Below are 17,924 nucleotides of genomic sequence, written 5' to 3'. Positions count from 1 at the left end.
GCCACAGGTCATGGGTTTGAATCCCCTGCTCTGGATCGTGCTGGCTCAGGAATTCTGGGAATTTAAGTCCACAATTCATAAAGTGGCTATATTTCCTCACCCTAATTTTAGATCCAGATGCATGTTGCATGTTCAATATGTCCATGTGTAATTAATTCAGAATTAAACATGATGAATTTGTCTTTGACAAATCCTGATGGAAGAAATTAAGAAATTATTTTATGTACTGAAATTCAGTAGGTTTATTTCCATGAAAAGAAACAGGGCTGGGTATGGGTTATTATCTTGCAAACAAATATACGGCTCAAAAAAATTAAAGGGAACACTCTAATAACACATCTAAGGTCTGAATGAATGAAATATCCTCATTTATTCTCATATTCACATTTGGAATACTGTGTTCAGTTCTGGAGACCTCACCTACAAAAAGATATTGACAAAATTGAACGGGTCCAAAGACGGGCTACAAGAATGGTGGAAGGTCTTAAGCATAAAACGTATCAGGAAAGACTTCATGAACTCAATCTGTATAGTCTGGAGGACAGAAGGAAAAGGGGGGACATGATCGCAACATTTAAATATGTTAAAGGGTTAAATAAGGTCCAGGAGGGAAGTGTTTTTAATAGGAAAGTGAACACAAGAACAAGGGGACACAATCTGAAGTTAGTTGGGGGAAAGATCAAAAGCAACATGAGAAAATATTATTTGACTGAAAGAGTAGTAGATCCTTGGAACAAACTTCCAGCAGACGTGGTAGATAAATCCACAGTAACTGACTTTAAACATGCCTGGGATAAACATATATCCATCCTAAGATAAAATACAGAAAATAGTATAAGGGCAGACTAGATGGACCATGAGGTCTTTTTCTGCCGTCAGACTTCTATGTTTCTATGAATACTTTGTTCTGTACAAAGTTGAATATGCACAACAGCATGTGAACTTGATGGTCAATCGGTGTGGCTTCCTAAATGGACAGTTTGATTTCACAGAAGTTTTATTTACTTGGAGTTATATTGTATTGTTTAAGTGTTCCCTTTATTTTTTTTGAGCAAAGAAAGCTACATTTTCAAAGAAAATGTAGCTGCCAGTGAGAAAGGCTGCATCCATGAAATTGCCTTATAAGCTCTGTGCTTAAATCCCATCTATTTTCCATTTATTTTCCACTTCTAATAGTGGTTTAGCTTCCTAATCCGTTTATACATTGACTTGCTTAAAAAAGTAGATGAACCATTTACTGGGCTGTATTTTCCAATGGAGAGATAGTACATCCTCCTCTAATGCAGATGGGAGCAATGAGGTAAGCAGCAGCTTCCATGCTACAACCATAATATTGGAATAGCAATTTAGGCCATTAAGTCCCATCTCAGTATAAAAATCCAAATGAAAGAATCCCAGACAGGCAACTGCTGGAAAACATCCAATCAAGGGAAGCCCATCACCTCACCAGCTAATTGATTCCATTATTTAACTGCTTTTACAGCTAGGAAGGTTTTTTCTAACATTCATTCAAATTCTGTCTTCCTGTAGCTTAAATTTGAGTTGTGGAGTGAGAGAAACAGGCTTTGACCTTTATCCAGGAGTGGGTTCTAATCAGTGAAGGGCTACACCCATACTGTGGGTGTGGTTTATTTTGTGGGTGTGGCTTGCCGGCCATGTGACCAGGTGAGCATGGCTTGATGATCATGTGACTGGGGGTGTGGCTTAAAGGTTATGTGACTGGCTTAAAGATGGCCAACATGATGTCACTCACGTCAAGAGTTTGGGTTTGGGTGCCTGGCCTATCCTCAACTCAAAGTGATACAATTTCCCTCTCTATTTACTATTACTGAGCATCCAAAATATACTATTTCAGTTCATATATATATGCCATATGTGTACATACATATTACACACAGGCACACACAAATATACATTATCTACTATATAAACTGTATGTGTATGTACACACACACACACACAGCTCTTCTGAAATTATGCACATTCAATCTCATTTACTGTGATAAGAAAAACATACCCAGAGCCCAGAAGGGGAAAAAAGAAAAAAAAAATCAAAATTTTGCTACCTGACCGTACCCGTAGGAGCCCACCACGGATTCTAATTTACCTCACTGTCGGTTCACTTCCTCCCGCACCACGTGGACGTGCCTTGTGGTTGTGCACACATTTTGCGCATGAGCTCATGTGCAGTGCCAAAAAATCCAAAAAACAAAAACAAGATGGTGATTCAGCTTCTGCATATGTGCAAAAGAAAAAAAAAATTCCCCCAATTTTTTTAAAAATAAACCCAAAAAACCCGACAAAACAGGTTCCATGATTTCATCATGATGTCACCAGCAGTTTGCTACCGGTTCTGCCTTTTTCTATGTGGACAGAAATGCCATAAGCATTGCAGATCGCAACCTGTTGTTATGGGAACAGTGCAAACAGAAAAACACATTTTGTTTCATATTGTGTTTTGTTTATATTATTAAAATACTGTATATGCTCGTAGACCAAACATATAGAAGTTAAAATTTTACACTGAATTCAGTTTAAAAAGATTTTAAAAAGCAACCTATTCATGCCTGCACAAGTTTATACCTAAAAAAAAAAATCAGTTTCAAAAACGGTAAAATTTCGCTACAATTCTGATGGCTTACTGAACCTATTCAGTAGGTAACACAGGATTCCCACGTGAGTGTAGTCAGCATAGCTTGTGATTCTGCCCTCCCAAAAGTGAAAGTGCATTTCAGAAGTAGGTGTGCTACAGTCTCAATTTCAGAGTCTGAGCAAATACACAAATGCTTCTTAGCCTTTTGACAACGATCAAGTGTATGTATTTTGTTCCACATGTTCATGTGTTTGCTCAAAAATGCAAGTAAAGTTTCTAGGCATTGAACAGAATGATAATTATCAGCATGTGTGGTCCTATATCTCAAATTGGTTTAGATAGAATAAAGTGCAGGAGGGAGTCAGAGAAGGCAGACTATGCCTAAAAGTTTGCACATATCTTAAGGCAACAGGTTATGAAAGAAGTATATTCCTTTTCTCCTAGCAAGAATAGATTACCTGTTGTTATTTCTACAACTTTTTGGCTTCTGAATACCTCAATTTTAAGTAATAAAATAATCCATCTGTGCGATGCAGAAGTCAGAAAGTTGTAGAAATAATAATAGGCAATGTATTCTTAATGGGGGAAGAGAATAAATCCAGCATTTATTTAGTTTATTTATTTGTTTATTTGGCTCTGAAAATATGCACATTTCCTATAATATTGTAGACTATAACAAAATCAAATTGAAATATTAGCTGAATTTACAGAGAAATAGACTTAATTGGTAAACTACTCAATAATATGTTTCCAGATTGCCATAAAAATAGATTTGCATGTTTGCCTTGTTTTATTAACTCATCAATAACTAGTTAACTTACTGAAAATCTTTTTCTGAAAAGTCATTCTGTTTTCACTGAGGAAAATGGATTTTTAAAAATCTCCTTAATTTAGGAAGACAGTTTTCTTCTGGTCTGTGTTTTTCTCCTATGAGTATCTTGGAAATTAGTGCAATCTCCTCTTAACTGTTGCCTTCCTGATGTTGAACTTTTATTTTTATTTATTTATTTCTTAAACATGTACAAGATAGTGGGTGTTTATATAAACATAACATAAGCAAAGAAGTACAGATAAATGAAGACAATAGGACAGTAGAACAGGGACAATAGGCACAATGGTGCACTTATGCACACCCCTTACAGACTTTTTAGGAATGGGGTGAGGTCAACTGTAGACAGTCTAATGTTAAAGGTTTGGGGGTTTGTTGTGGTTAGCTCTGGCCCAGCTCCTGCCCCAAGGAATGTGCAGGTGGATGTGGGGGAGACATCCACATGCTGCAGGCCTGTTTTGCTCCCAGTGGAATCTGCCAACGAAGTCTCCTCTGACCAAGGAGGCCTGAGTGACAGGGAGGAAGAGAGTTTGGCAGATAGCCCAGGAGGAGATCAATCATCTTTATCATCTCTGGATTCCGAACAAGAATTAATGACACATCCACGCATGCGTAGAGTGATGCATAGGAAGCAACAACTAAAGGATTATTACAAGAGAAAATGAGACCACCTGTGGTTGGGTGGGGCTGCTGTAATTAGTGCTGCTGCTATAAATAGCAGCGTGTGGGTTTGGCCATTGTGGAGAATTATCTGATCGTTGCTGACTCCGGCCTTTGTTTGTTGACTTTTCACCACTTTGAAACCAAAGCACAGCAAAGTATGTTTCACTTTTTGGAAGAAGAAGGGCTGTGACTTTCTTTACAGCTGCAAGCTAAGTACTTACGAACTGATAAGGGACTTTTCCAACTACCAGGTTGTTTTGGGATCAGTGCTCTTTGCAATACAAAAAGAGTGCTTAGTTTATTTTGAATTTTGTGATAAAGAACATTGTTTTGAATTTTCAAACATGTGTGTGTCTGAAATTTGTACCTTTGAATTTTTGGGAGGCTCCTACCAGAGAGTCCGGCAGAACAGGGTTTGGGGAAGAAACCACAGAATCAGCTACTACATTCCAGACACTGATCACCCTGTTGCTGAAGTTGTAATTTCTGCAGTCGAGTTTGAAACGTTTTGCATTAAGTTTGTATCTATTGCATGCTCTTGTATTGCTGCTGAAGTAATCATTGAAAGGAAGGACATTGTGGTACAGTATATGATTTTATGAAGTACATTTAGATCAGATCAAAGGCGGCGTAGTTCTAAACTGTCTAATCCCAATATTTCAAGTCTGGTGGAATAAGGTATTCTATTATGATCAAAGGAGTACTCTACATTTAGAGATACCAATTCTACAGTTGAAGAGCAAAGGAGATTGCTTCAGTTGCAATCAAAACAGAGAAAGAAAATTCTAGTTGTTTTACATTTTAGATCACTTGTAACTCCTTGTTTTCTGATTTAAATATCTTTCTGCAAGGGTCTGAAAATAAATAAAAGAGACATGCATAGAAAAGGGATAAGACTGATCATTTTCTGAGAAGGGTTTCCTCAACAATCTAAATCTCTCCAAATTATTTTGAATAGGCATTTGAGTATTTGTCATTGCCTATTCGAAATTTCTCTAAGTACCTCATGGGAGGATGAAAATACTGCATTTGAAGAAAAAACATCATTTCACTTAATTACCACAAATTAAGTAATTTTTTTTAAAGAATTTCAGCATGGAGAGGGGGAAAAGGAGGCAGCAGAGGGGGGGGGGAGAAGAAATCATAACACTTCAGCAAGTAATACTTTTGTTGCCCTGGAAAATATGTCCCTGTAGCAAATGCTGTTGTGAAAGGTTGTGACAGCTGCTCTTTCTATTTTTTGGTCTGGGAACAGAATTGAATGACAATTCACAGAGAACGTTCTTTTGGTTAAATAGGCTGCAGAACAAAGCAAAGGCCTAATGCTAGCGCTGAGTCAGCACCTAGAGCAACCTTTGATATTTAATAATGCATGGAGTGAATTAGGTGGTGACAGCCCTCAAGGTCTAGGCCTTCTATATGTAATTATGTACTGCTGAACTTACAGAATGTCTATTTTTGGAGAAAAAACAGGGCGGAATATAATCAAGGATTTATATAGCAAACCTGATCTGCAGATATGTATGATAGCACCCACCTCTGCGCCAGTTCTGCAAAATCAGTTATGCCTATTGTGGAAGTGGCACTGAAGCTGTGAACAAGGAATAAACTGTCTTTGTCCAAGTGAAAACATGATTTGTCTTTCCTGGAATCAGTCATATGGTTCGTGTTACATCTGTTTTTATGTGTCAGAGCTTGTTTGATCATAAGTGCACCAGCGTGCCTTCCGTCCCCTATCCAATTGTCTCTCCTATATCTGATATATCTTTTCTTCCATCCCTATATCTTTTTCTCTATTGTTCATTGACATATTTTATTCTTATTTCTTCTCTTCTATTCCTTCTGTGATATATTTTACTACAAGTATATTCTCTATAACCTTCATTGTGTATTGGACTAACTAGATAGATAGATAGATAGATAGATAGATAGATAGATAGATAGATAGATAGATAGATAGATAGATAGATAGATAGACACACATACCAGTAGTTGACTTGATTGGGAAGGCTAGAAGACCCAAACAAAAAAAGAGACAAAAGCATTTCAAAACACAAATTAATACAGAATCTAGTCCAACTTTACATAAGCTACATTGGTTGCCAGTCGGTCTCAGAAGGCAATTCAAGGTATTGGTTATTACCTTTAAAGCCGTAAATGGCTCAGGGTCAGTCTATTTATGGGACCTCCTCCTGCCTGATACCTCGCTGTGGCCAGTAAGGGCCCACAGAGTCAGCCTTCTCCAGGTCCTGTCCGCCAAACAATGTCGGTTGGCGGGACCACAGGGAAGAGCCTTCTCTATGGCAGCTTGGACCCTATGGAATCAACTGCCCTCAGAGATCTGCATTATCCCCATCTACTGGTCTTCCAGAAAGCCATATTACTACTTCACACTTGATCTTTGTTATATGCCTCTCTTAATGCAATTTAAGGTTGGCTTTGGCTAAACAGATAGAAAAAGGGCTCTGTTATACAAAGGAAAAAATATCTAACATAGAAACATAGAAGACGGACGGCAGAAAAAGACCTCATGGCCCATCTAGTCTGCCCTTATACTATTTTTTGTATTTTATCTTAGGATGGATCTATGTTTATCCCAGGCATGTTTAAATTCAGTTACTGTGGATTTACCAACCACGTCTGCTGGAAGTTTGTTCCAAGGATCTACTACTCTTTCAGTAAAATAATATTTTCTCATGTTGCTTTTGATCTTTCCCCCAACTAACTTCAGATTGTGTCCCCTTGTTCTTGTGTTCACTTTCCTATTAAAAACACTTCCCTCCTGAACCTTATTTAACCCTTTGACATATTTAAATGTTCCCTCTATATTGGCAAACAGGAATCATCTTTACTATGCAGAAGGATAATTTTATGTTAGGCATTCAGTAAATGCCAAAGTAGGCGGTAACCTCTTTTAACATTTCCTTAACAGCTAAGTCAGCATTTATATATGACATTCAGTATTGTTTGAAAGGTTGGTAGTAAGGATGTGCAGCACTTCAGAGTTGAGGGCACAGAAGCACTTAGGAGAAACATCCTCTTAGAACAGCTGCATTTTTTCCTGGGGCTGCATGACTCACCTCCACCTCCAGTTGTGAATGGCCAAGCATGTACTCATTTCTTGCAAGAGTGGTTGCAAGTTAGCCCATGCGTTTGCTTGTAAGGTTGCCATGCATAGGCCAAGATAAACTCTGGGTGTTTTTACAAAGCATTGTAGAAACCAGCATAAGAAGTCTAATCAAGGAACTGACTGAAGATAATCTTGATACTATCCTTGAGGTTTGGCAGCAAAAGTGAACTGAGCCAGAATTGATGCTCAAATGTTTAAAGTGCTGAAATTATATCTGATGATGAAAAGCAGTAGCTTCTAGGTCAGTGATGGCTAATCTGTTTGTCGCTGTGTGCTGAAGGCATGCACCTATGCGACAGCACGTGTGCATGATGGCACCCATAAGGCAATGTGATCTCCCTGTGCAGGGGCATGTGACACCCCCATGCGTTTGCCCAGGTTCGCCTGGTGCACCAGTTGCGGCTCACAGTCACTCATGCCCTCATCACCTCGAGGTTCGACTACTGTAACACTCTCTACATGGGGCTACCTTTGAAGAGTGTTTGGAAACTTCAGACCGTGCAGAATGCAGTGCGAGAGCAATCATGGGCTTCCCTAAGTATGCCCATGTTACACCAACACTCCGCAGTCTGCATTGGTTGCCAATCAGTTTCTGGTCACAATTCAAAGTGTTGGTCATGACCTATAAAGCCCTTCATGGCATTGGGCCACAATATCTCCGAGACTGCTTCTGCCGCACGAATCCCACCGACCGGTTAGGTCCCACAGAGTTGGCCTTCTCCGGGTCCCATCGACGAAACAATGTCATTTGGCGGGACCCAGGGGAAGAGCCTTCTCTGTGGTGGCCTCAACCCTCTGGAACCAGCTCCCCCTGGAGATTAGAACTGCCCACACTCTCCTTGCCTTTCGTAAACTTCTTAAAACCCACCTATGCCACCAGGCATGGGGGAACTGAGACATTTCCCCCGGACCTATATAGTTTATGCATGGTATGTTTGTGTGTATGTTTCTTTTTAAATAAGAGGTTTTTTAATGACTTTTAATTATTAGATTTGTTATATATTGTGCTATTATTGTTGTGAGCTGCCCTGCGTCTACGGAGAGGGATGGCATACAAATCTAAATAATAATAATAATAATAATAATAATAATAATAATAATAAGCCAGTGAAAGTGGTCCCAGTAGTACTTGGCACGCTGGGTGCAGTGCCAAAGGATCTCAGCGGACATTTGAAAACCATCGGAATTGACAAAATCTCCATCTGTCAATTGCAAAAGGCCGCTTTACTGGGATCGGCAAACATAATTCGCCGCTACATCACGCAGTCCTAGGTGCTTGGGAAGCGCCCGACTGATGATGAAATATGAATTCCAGCATAGTGATCTCGTTTGCTGTGTTGTACTGACAATAATAATAATAATAATAATAATAATAATAATAATAATAATAATAATTATTATTATTATTATTATTATTATTATTATTATTATTATGCTCTCCCTCCTCCCCATCTGCGCATGTGACTCCCCATGGTCCCCTGCCCATCACATATGCATAGCTGCAGGCCAGTGCACTGTGCATGCAGCTTTGGGCCCCTTGCATGTAGACGGGCGCAACTCAGTGTGTTTCTGCTTTTGTGCCTACGCAGGAAGCAAAATCTTGTGAGGGGACATGCACACAAACAAGATTTTGGTGGGGTTCTTTTGCTTCCGCGCATGCACAGAAGCAAAAAACCCACTGAAATCTCACTCACCTGCACATCCAGGGGTGGGCTGTTGCCCGGATGGTGGGGGACACACAGTGGGGTAGCAAATATGGAGCTCCATCCCAAAGCACTCAATTTGCACTGCAAGATGTTGAAAGAAAATGCAGGGCGTCCTGCATAGGATACTCCCACAGTGTGGTAGTAAAACCTTTGGTAGCCCTTCACTGCATGCATCCCTTGGTGATATTTTGCTTCCTGCGCATGCACAAAAGCAAAAACAGGATGGGACATATGTGTGCGCACACAAGAGACCCTTAGCTGCATGTGCAGTGCACTGATATCTACCAGTGCACCATCCTCTAACATAGTGTTTCCCAACCTTGGCAACTTGAAGATATTTGGACTGCAACTCCCAGAATTCCCCAGCCAGCATTCGCTGGCTCTAACGTACCAGCAAGAACCCACTACTGATGCATTCATGAAACTAGGTTTTGGGCTTAGTAGGCCTCCCTGCAGCCTCCTGGGACCCAAAATAGGCCACCTACCCCCTCATGCCCCATTTTGGGCATAGTGGACATCCCTGGAGCCTCCTGGGACCAAAATGGGCTGCTGGGAGGAGGCACTCACCCCTGCTCCCCCTGCCCCATGCATACATGTGCGACACCCCCCTGTGCATACATGCACATTTCCTACATATGTCCCACCCTCCTCTCGCATCCGAAAAATCAGCTGTCTGGTGAGGGCACATGTGCAGTGGAGCTGAGCTGGGTGATGGCTCCCGTGCCCATAGAGAGGGCTCGGTGTGCCAGTATTTGCATGCGGCGGAAATCCCGGTGGCTTTGTAGGGCTTCCCCCGCAGCAGCGGTTCAGAGGCGGTGGGTGGGGAAATCCTGGCGGTAACGATAGTGGCGGCTTCCCGACGGAGGCAGAGGCGGAAGGTGGCATACAGTCAAGAAGGATTGAAAAGGTACCTTAATGCAGGAAAATAAGCGTGGTTGGTTACTCCTTCATCGCCAGTGTTATATCTGCCAAATAAGGACGCCGTAGGCCAGGGAACTCACAAGGTTTATTGTAATTGTAGTAACAATAACATGCAACTGGAACTGCTAACAATAACGCAATATGGCCATGCCTGCAGTTATTTATAACTCTTGCTGCCAGGCTGAATCCCAGCGACCAGTTAGGTCCCACAGAGTTGGCCTTCTCCGGGTCCCATCGACTAAGCAATGTTGTCTGGCGGGACCCAGGAGAAGAGCCTTCTCTGTGGCGGCCCCGACCCTCTGGAACCAGCTCCCCCCAGATATCAGAGTTGCCCCCACCCTCCTTGCCTTTCGCAAGCTCCTTAAAACCCACCTCTGTCATCAGGCATGGGGGAATTGAAATTTTCCCTTCCCCCTAGGCTTATAGCATTTATACATGGTATGCTTGTATGTATGAGTGGTTATTTAAATTAGGGGTTTTTTAGATTATTTTTAATATTAGATTTGTTTATATTGTCTTTTTATATTGTTGTTAGCCGCCCCGAGTGTTCGGAGAGGGGCGGCATACAAATCTAATAAATACAAATACAAATACAATACAATCCAAACTATGTATTTTCCCGCCCAAGAATAAGGGGCGGGTCACATTCCTCAGCTGTCCTCTGGACCCAACACACACCATAGGTTCACCATCACAATTCTAGGTGCTAATGAGTCCTGTAGTTATGGGGCAAAAGAGAACACTGCCTACAATAAGATAGCTGGACCCATGGCAGCTACTCATATATTCATGCATTCACCCTTTCCAGTCCAGATATCCAGATTTCACCTCAGGCTTAACAATAAATGTTAACTTTCCATAGCCTCATCTTGTATTCAAGAAAGCAAAAGCTTCAGAGACATGACTTAGCTAAATAATTGGCCTTACTGCAGAAACGCTAAAAGCTCTGTACATGTAGAACACAAAAGTCAAGCTCTGTGCATAGTCTATGTGCTCCGGGGTTTAAATTGCAGGCCTTTTCCTTCCTTTGCTGGCTTCTTTTCCTAGCCTTGAGACATCTACTCAATGTTTATGTAACCATTTTCTCGGGTCAGAGCACTGATACTTCCTGCCTCACCAGCTTCAGCCATTGCACAGATGGGGCGTCTGTCAACATAGATGAGAAATCTTCTGTCCCTTTGCTGGAGTTCTAGAGTGGTCAGTCTAGGAAAAGGATACTTTTGTAGATGATTAAAGATAGTCCCAGGTTGAAAGACGTGAAACCAAGGAAATGTGTGTAGTTTAAAAGCAAACAGATACCCATAGAGTTTAAACAAATGAATTAATATATTTTCTCAGAAGCTCACAAAACCAGCAGTTCTTTGATCCAATTTCAAATGGTCATGATCTAAATATGAGAAAACTGTATGTATGTATGTATGTATGTATGTATGTATGTGTCACATGGTTTTTTTCCGCTGAATTTGAAAATTAAGGGAGACTAGGATAGATCTATTTCGGCCTTATTTTGGCCTCATCAGCTAGCTATACCCTCACTGGGACTTGAACCTGCAACCTTTGCCTTGTAAGGCAGAGAATTATCCTCTAGGCTACAGTATCCAATCCCTTCAGCTCTGCACCAGGGAAGGGTTACATATTTTTGTGTCGAATCACCCTGGTGTATTGAATGTATGTATGTATGTATGTATGTATGTATGTATGTATGTATGTATGTAGATAAAACATGAAAGATGGCATTTTACATGACGCCATAATAGAGATGTAAATACTTGTAAATATTATATGGTTGTGATATACTGATAGCTGTGCTGTATGAATTGAAATTATTAACATTCTAGTATTTCAATCACTATTGAAAATACAGAGAAACATTCTATCAATTGTAATTTAATAAAAAGAAAAACAAAGAATTTAAAAAATAAAAAGGAAAAAATGGAATTATTGAGATTCTAATTTTCTCGCTTTTTCTACACTGCTGATTTGCAATATTATATATATATATTTTCAAGACCCCTTAGAAGATAGATTGTGATTATATTTGCCATGCTATATGATGTATACGCAGGAAGCACCCTTGTTTAAATTTGCTTGAAGTTCTATTTGAGTTATTGATCTGCACAAAGTATTTATAAGCAATTCAAAAAATCGATAAATGCTTTTAACTGATGAAATATTTGGTACCAATAATATATTGTTAGCATAAAATAATGCATTTTTTTTTAAAAAACCTAATTTATATTTCAACAACTCTATCTCCAATTCATTTCATATTCCCAGTTTCAAAATATCTACTTTTCCCAGAAGTACAAAGTGTTCTGCTGCATGTTAGAATAAACCCTAATTATGGATATCAATTGTTATATACTTCTATGAATGGACCAATTCTTTCAGTTAAATTGAACACTTAAAATCTATTGCAATGTGCTGGTGATGTGAGAAAACTCTCATTGACAAAACATTTATTCTTTGAAAGATCATTTTGAATCCATCCCCTGTCTGGAGGGGATGAACATAAATTGCTTATGACAATGTCATCCAACCTGAACTTTCTTCCTACGGGAGTCTGCTCTGAATTTTAATATGACTCATGAATTAATTGATTAATTATACCACTTAATTTTATCAGCTCTAGTCTCTTTGCTCTTAAAGTTCAGGAGCAGACCTCACGAGAATTGGATTTTGATTTGATTTTTTAGCTTGGTTCCCCCCAGTTACATCAGATGGTCTATAACATGGAATTTAAAAATAAAAGCATACAGTGATATCTCTACTTACGAACTTAATTCATTCTGTGACCAGATTCTTAAGTAGAAAAATCTGTAAGAAGAAGCCATTTTTCCCATAGGAATCAATGTAAAAGCAAATAATGTGTGCAATTGGGGAAATTCCTAGAGAGGCTCCAGGGAGGCTTCTCCACACCTTTTCCGGCCCTGTTTCCTCCCAGGAGATTCCTAGAGAGGCTCCAGGGAGGCTTCTCCTCACCTTTTCCGGCCCTGTTTCCTCCCAGGAGATTCCTAGAGAGGCTCCAGGGAGGCTTCTCCTCACCTTTTCCGGCCCTGCTTCCTCCCAGGAGATTCCTAGAGAGGCTCCAGGGAGGCTTCTCCCCACCTTTTCCAGCCCTGTTCCCTCCCAGGAGATTCCTAGAGAGGCTCCAGGGAGGCTTCTCCTCACCTTTTCCGGCCCTGTTTCCTCCCAGGAGATTCCTAGAAAGGCCCCATGGAGACTTCTCCCTGCCTTTTCCAGTTACAGTTCTGGAGGCTCAGGTTTATAAGTGGAAAATGGTTCTTGAGAAGAGGCAAAAAAATCTTGAACATCTGGCCCTTATCTAGAAAAGTTCGTAAGTAGAGGTGTTTATAGGTAGAGGTACCACTGTATATGGAGGATGCTCGATTGAGGAAAACTACTTTTTTAATTTTTTGCCATCTTTCTTCCTCCACTGACAAGAGATCAGTAATAGCAAGCAAGCATGTCCTTGAGAGGAATTTACCAGCCCATAGAGAAGTCTGATCGGATCAAGCCAATGGTGCGTGTTCTTTCTTGCACGCATCCAGGGCCTGGATGGCAGGAGTTCTTTTTACAGTTGTCTTGCAGCACTGAGCATTCAGTGCTATGTTGTCTCTGTGTATTTATATTATTTTGTGAGTTGGTTGCTTACACTGATTCCAGAAGATCTTATCTAATGACCTTATAAAGCTTTAAACTATTCTTCTCTTTGAATCTTGCAAAGATAGAGACTTGACTTACACAAGTTAGGTTATGGCTTGGATCTCCTGAGAAGGTTGCACTGAGTTACTGTTTTCTCTACTGGAGGGCAGATAACAGACAGAAAAAAATTGTGACTGAGTTCCTAAACTGCATTAAACCATAGTTTGCCTAATCAAACTACTATATTGAAGCTGAAATTCACTTAAACCATAAGCAAGCAAACCTCGTATTAGCTGAACGTAATATGTGAATTCAGCCAGTATGTATGTAAGATCACTTCTTTTAAAACTAAAATACTCTGCACTAATCTTAAAAAAGAAATGCACAGTCTTTATACCTTGTCTTCTTTGTTTTATTAATTGTGTTTTAACTAAGGGTGTGTATTGCCTACTGTCTGTCTTTGTTAGTTGTATATGGCAGTGTTTCCCAACCTTGGCAACTTGAAGATATTTGGACTTCAACTCCCAGAATTCCCCAGCCAGCATTCACTGGCTGGGGAATTCTGGGAGTTGAAGTCCAGATATCTTCAAGTTGCCAAGGTTGGGAAACACTGGTATATGGCTTGCTGTCATGCCCTTTGTTAAAAGGGCATTATAAATAAACGTTTATTATTATTATTCTCACTGACAACAGCAAAGAGGGTCAGAACAGGATCCATGGTGACTGCAGCCGGCAGCCAAAGTTCCACTCATTTTCTATGTGCTTTAACATTTAGACTTAAATGTCCTTTCAAAGTGCTTCTCAGCCCTCTCTAAGTAGTTTACAGAGTCAGCATATGGCCCCCAACAATCTGGGTCCTCATTTTACCCCCCTCAGAAGGATGGAAGGCTGACTCAACCTTGAGCCTGATAAGATTTGAACCACCAAATTGCAGGCAGCTGGCAGTCAGCAGAAGTAGCCTGCAATACTGCATTCTAACTACTGCACCTCCCCTCTCCTCTGATTTAAAAGAACAGATTCTATGAAGTCAAATCCAGAATTAGAAGAAACCAGTAACATTGATTGAAATCTTCTAATCCTGATTAGAATCCTGGATTAGATAGTACAAAGCAAAGAAGGTGATATATATATATCTATGCACACATACACACAGACAAATCTGTACCCCATACTATTCCAAAAAGCTCTGTTTCCTGTTAGAGATTCAACATATATCCCATTTTGTGCATTTATTTATAGATGTGTATACAAATACAAATATCCTTTTTGGAAAGGGTCCTAGTACAAAATTAATACATAAACACTATTAATTTTTAAAGTACCATATTTTTTGGACTATAACATGCACCAGTGTATAAGACGCACCAAGACTGTGAACTGGGGGAACGGCAAAAAAGTACCAATTTTTTACTCATTTTTTACAAAAAAAAATTTGGGGTACATAGAGAGTCTGGGAGGCCTGCAGAGTGCTCCTGGGGACTAGGGAAAGGCAATAATGCTCCCATTTTTTTTGCAAAAATGTCAATGTTTTGCCTTTCCCCAAGTCCCCTGGAGCACTCTGCAGGCCTCCAAAATTGTCTGTGCTGTCCATTTTTGCAAAAAATGGGGTGTGGGGGCAGGGTTTCAGGAGGCGAAAAATGTCTGTATTCGCACCGACATTGGACAGGGAGTCACTGCTCACAGTCGCTCATGCCCTTATCACCTCGAGGTTCGATTACTGCAATGCTCTCTACATGGGGCTACCTTTGAAAAGTGTTCCGAAACTTCAGATCGTGCAGAATGCGGCCGCGTTTCTACAACACTCCGTGGCTTACACTGGCTGCTGATCGGTTTCCGGTCACAATTGAAAGTGTTGGTAATGACCTTTAAAGCCCTACATGGCATTGGACCAGAATACGTCCGGAATCGCCTTCTACCACATGAATCCCAGTGGCCGATAAAGTCCCACAGAGTTGGCTTTCTCCGGGTTCTATCGACCAAACAATGTCATTTGGCAAGCCCCAGGGAAAGAGCCTTCGCTGTGGCGGCCCCAGCCCTCTGGAATCAACTCCCCCCAGAGATTATTTTTGTTATGTGTGTGTTGCATGGTTTTTTAATTGTTGGGTTTTTTTAATGTCATTTCATTATTAGATTTGTTTCATTATTATACTGTTTTTTTATTGCTGTTGTGAGCCGTCCCGAGTCTTCGGAGAGGGGCGGCATACAAATCTAATTAATAATAATAATAATAATAATAATAATAATAATAATAATAATAATAATAATTTCCACCCTCTTTTATGGGGAAAAAGAAATGTCTTATACTCTGAAAAATATAGAACTTTGTGAATGATGGAGGTCCTGAAATTGTTCATTCTCTACAGTAGATGGATCTTCATGTTCTGCTGAACAAATTTAGGCATCCATCCCAGCCAGTATGATCCAGAATAAAATATGGTGGGAATAAATGAAAGATATTTCTGATCTCCTGCTCTTTTTTAAGTCCTAAAGATTTAATTGAATTCATTTTTAATTGAACCTGAGGATTTGGGGAGGCTGGGTTTTGCAAAGCTCGTGGAATGCACATGTTCAGATTTTAAAATTCCCAAAGTGTATCCACTATTGAATCTATCGCCTGATGCTGTCATCATATCCTAAAGATGCAGCCTGAGATATACAGCCCTACATGCTAGTCATTTATTTAGTCTCTCCAGGCCCAGTGAAGCTTCCTCCAATACTTTCCTACCATCAAATTCTCACAATAGACTAATAATAATAATAATAATAATAATAATAATAATAATAATAATAATAATAATAATATATTAGATTTGTATGCCGCCCCTCTCCGAAGACTCGGGGCGGCTCACAACAATAATAAAAACAATATTATAGTAGAAAAAATCTAATATTAAAAAAAATATAAAACCTATCATTATTTAAAAAACCAAACAACACATTTATTTGTTGGTTTGTTGGTTGGTTGGTTGGTTGGTTGGTTGGTTGGTTGATTGATTGATTGATTGATTGATTGATTGATTGATTGATTCATTCATTCATTCATTCATTCATTCATTCATTTATTTATTTATTGGATTTGTATGCCGCCCCTCTCCGCAGACTCAGGGCGGCATACAAATTCATACCAAACATAAAACACAGTATAAAAGAGCCTGGGGGAAAGGTGTCTCAACTCCCCCATGCCTGGTGGTATAAGTGAGTCTTGAGTAGTTTACGAAAGACAGGGAGGGTGGGGGCAATTCTAATCTCCGGGGGGAGTTTATTCCAGAGGGCCGGGGCTGCCACAGAGAAGACTCTTCCCCTAGGGCCTGCCAAACGACATTGTTTATTCGACGGGACCCGGAGAAGGCCAACTCTGTGGGACCTTATCGGTCGCTGGGATTCGTGCGGCAGCAGGCAGTTCCGGAGGTACTCTGGTCCAATGCCATGTAGGGCTTTAAAGGTCATAACCAACACTTTGAATTGTGACCGGAAACTGATCGGCAGCCAATGCAAGCCAGAAGAAATGACGTACTAAAGGGATTTGGTGCCGTTCTGTCAGCGGAAGCAGATCTAACTCCTCGATCCCTCATTTACTCTATTGGTTTTAAACCAGGGGTGGGCTACTGCCTGAATTGGGGGGGGGGGGGTAATGCAGTGGGGGTAGCAAAAACGGAGCTCCACCCCAGAGCACCCAATTTGCACTGAAAGATGTTGAAAGAAAATGCAGGGCGTCCTGCATAAGCCACGCCCACAGTGTGGTAGTAAAAATGTTGGTAGCCCTTCACTGTTTTAAACATATATAATAGTCTCAGTGTCTTTCATCTTTTGCAGGATGGTGGAATATTCTCTGGATCTTCAAAATATTAATTTGTCTGCAATTCGCACTGTACGAGTTCTGAGGCCCCTCAAAGCCATTAACCGAGTGCCTAGTAAGTCTATCTGCCTCCTTCCTTCCTTCCTTCCTTGACGGGGATGGGAAAAAAATGCATGTCCATGTCTTTTTCACAATAGGTTGGCACTGTATGTGTGATTTAGTATTGGGGTAATCCAGGGGCCACACGAATTCACCAGCATCCCTCATATGGTCTCCAGGGGGTCCCACTTTGCATTTGGAAGAGTTTCGAAAGGTTTCAAAGGGCAAAATAAATGCCTTTCAGCCCTGTACATATTTAATGCATTAATTTTAGTTCTTAAAAGTTTAGCCCCCAGCCCTGTCCACTTTGGGAAAGCTTCCCCAACATGACAGCTAAAGTCTGGTGCAGTCCTCAGGCCAGCTGAAGTTTCATTTCCCTAATGCATCTTGGTCCCTGCCAGCCATGGGTGGTTAAATGTGTCACCACAAAAACAGACCAAGCTCCCTTGGGAGACATTATAATCTTTTCCAATAAAGCTTTGGACAGAAGCATTTCCAAAAATAAATCTCACGTTCAGGCTCGTAAAAAAGTGTGCCCTTTT

At 40.5% G+C, this 17,924-nt stretch overlaps 1 protein-coding gene across 1 annotated transcript in view; it reads left to right on the top strand.

The window, feature by feature from the left end:
- Nucleotides 1–17,924, top strand: part of CACNA1I (calcium voltage-gated channel subunit alpha1 I) — a 495,583-nt gene that overhangs the window by 297,513 nt on the left and 180,146 nt on the right. Inside the window, exon 5 of the mRNA XM_070754808.1 lies at nt 17,301–17,398. Coding sequence (XP_070610909.1) covers nt 17,301–17,398 — 98 coding nt within the window. The remainder of the gene's footprint in view (nt 1–17,300; nt 17,399–17,924) is intronic.

This window comes from Erythrolamprus reginae, chromosome 6 (assembly GCF_031021105.1).
Source record: "Erythrolamprus reginae isolate rEryReg1 chromosome 6, rEryReg1.hap1, whole genome shotgun sequence".
Taxonomy (NCBI): Eukaryota; Metazoa; Chordata; class Lepidosauria; order Squamata; family Dipsadidae; genus Erythrolamprus; species Erythrolamprus reginae.
This window is presented reverse-complemented; position numbering and strand designations above follow the sequence as displayed.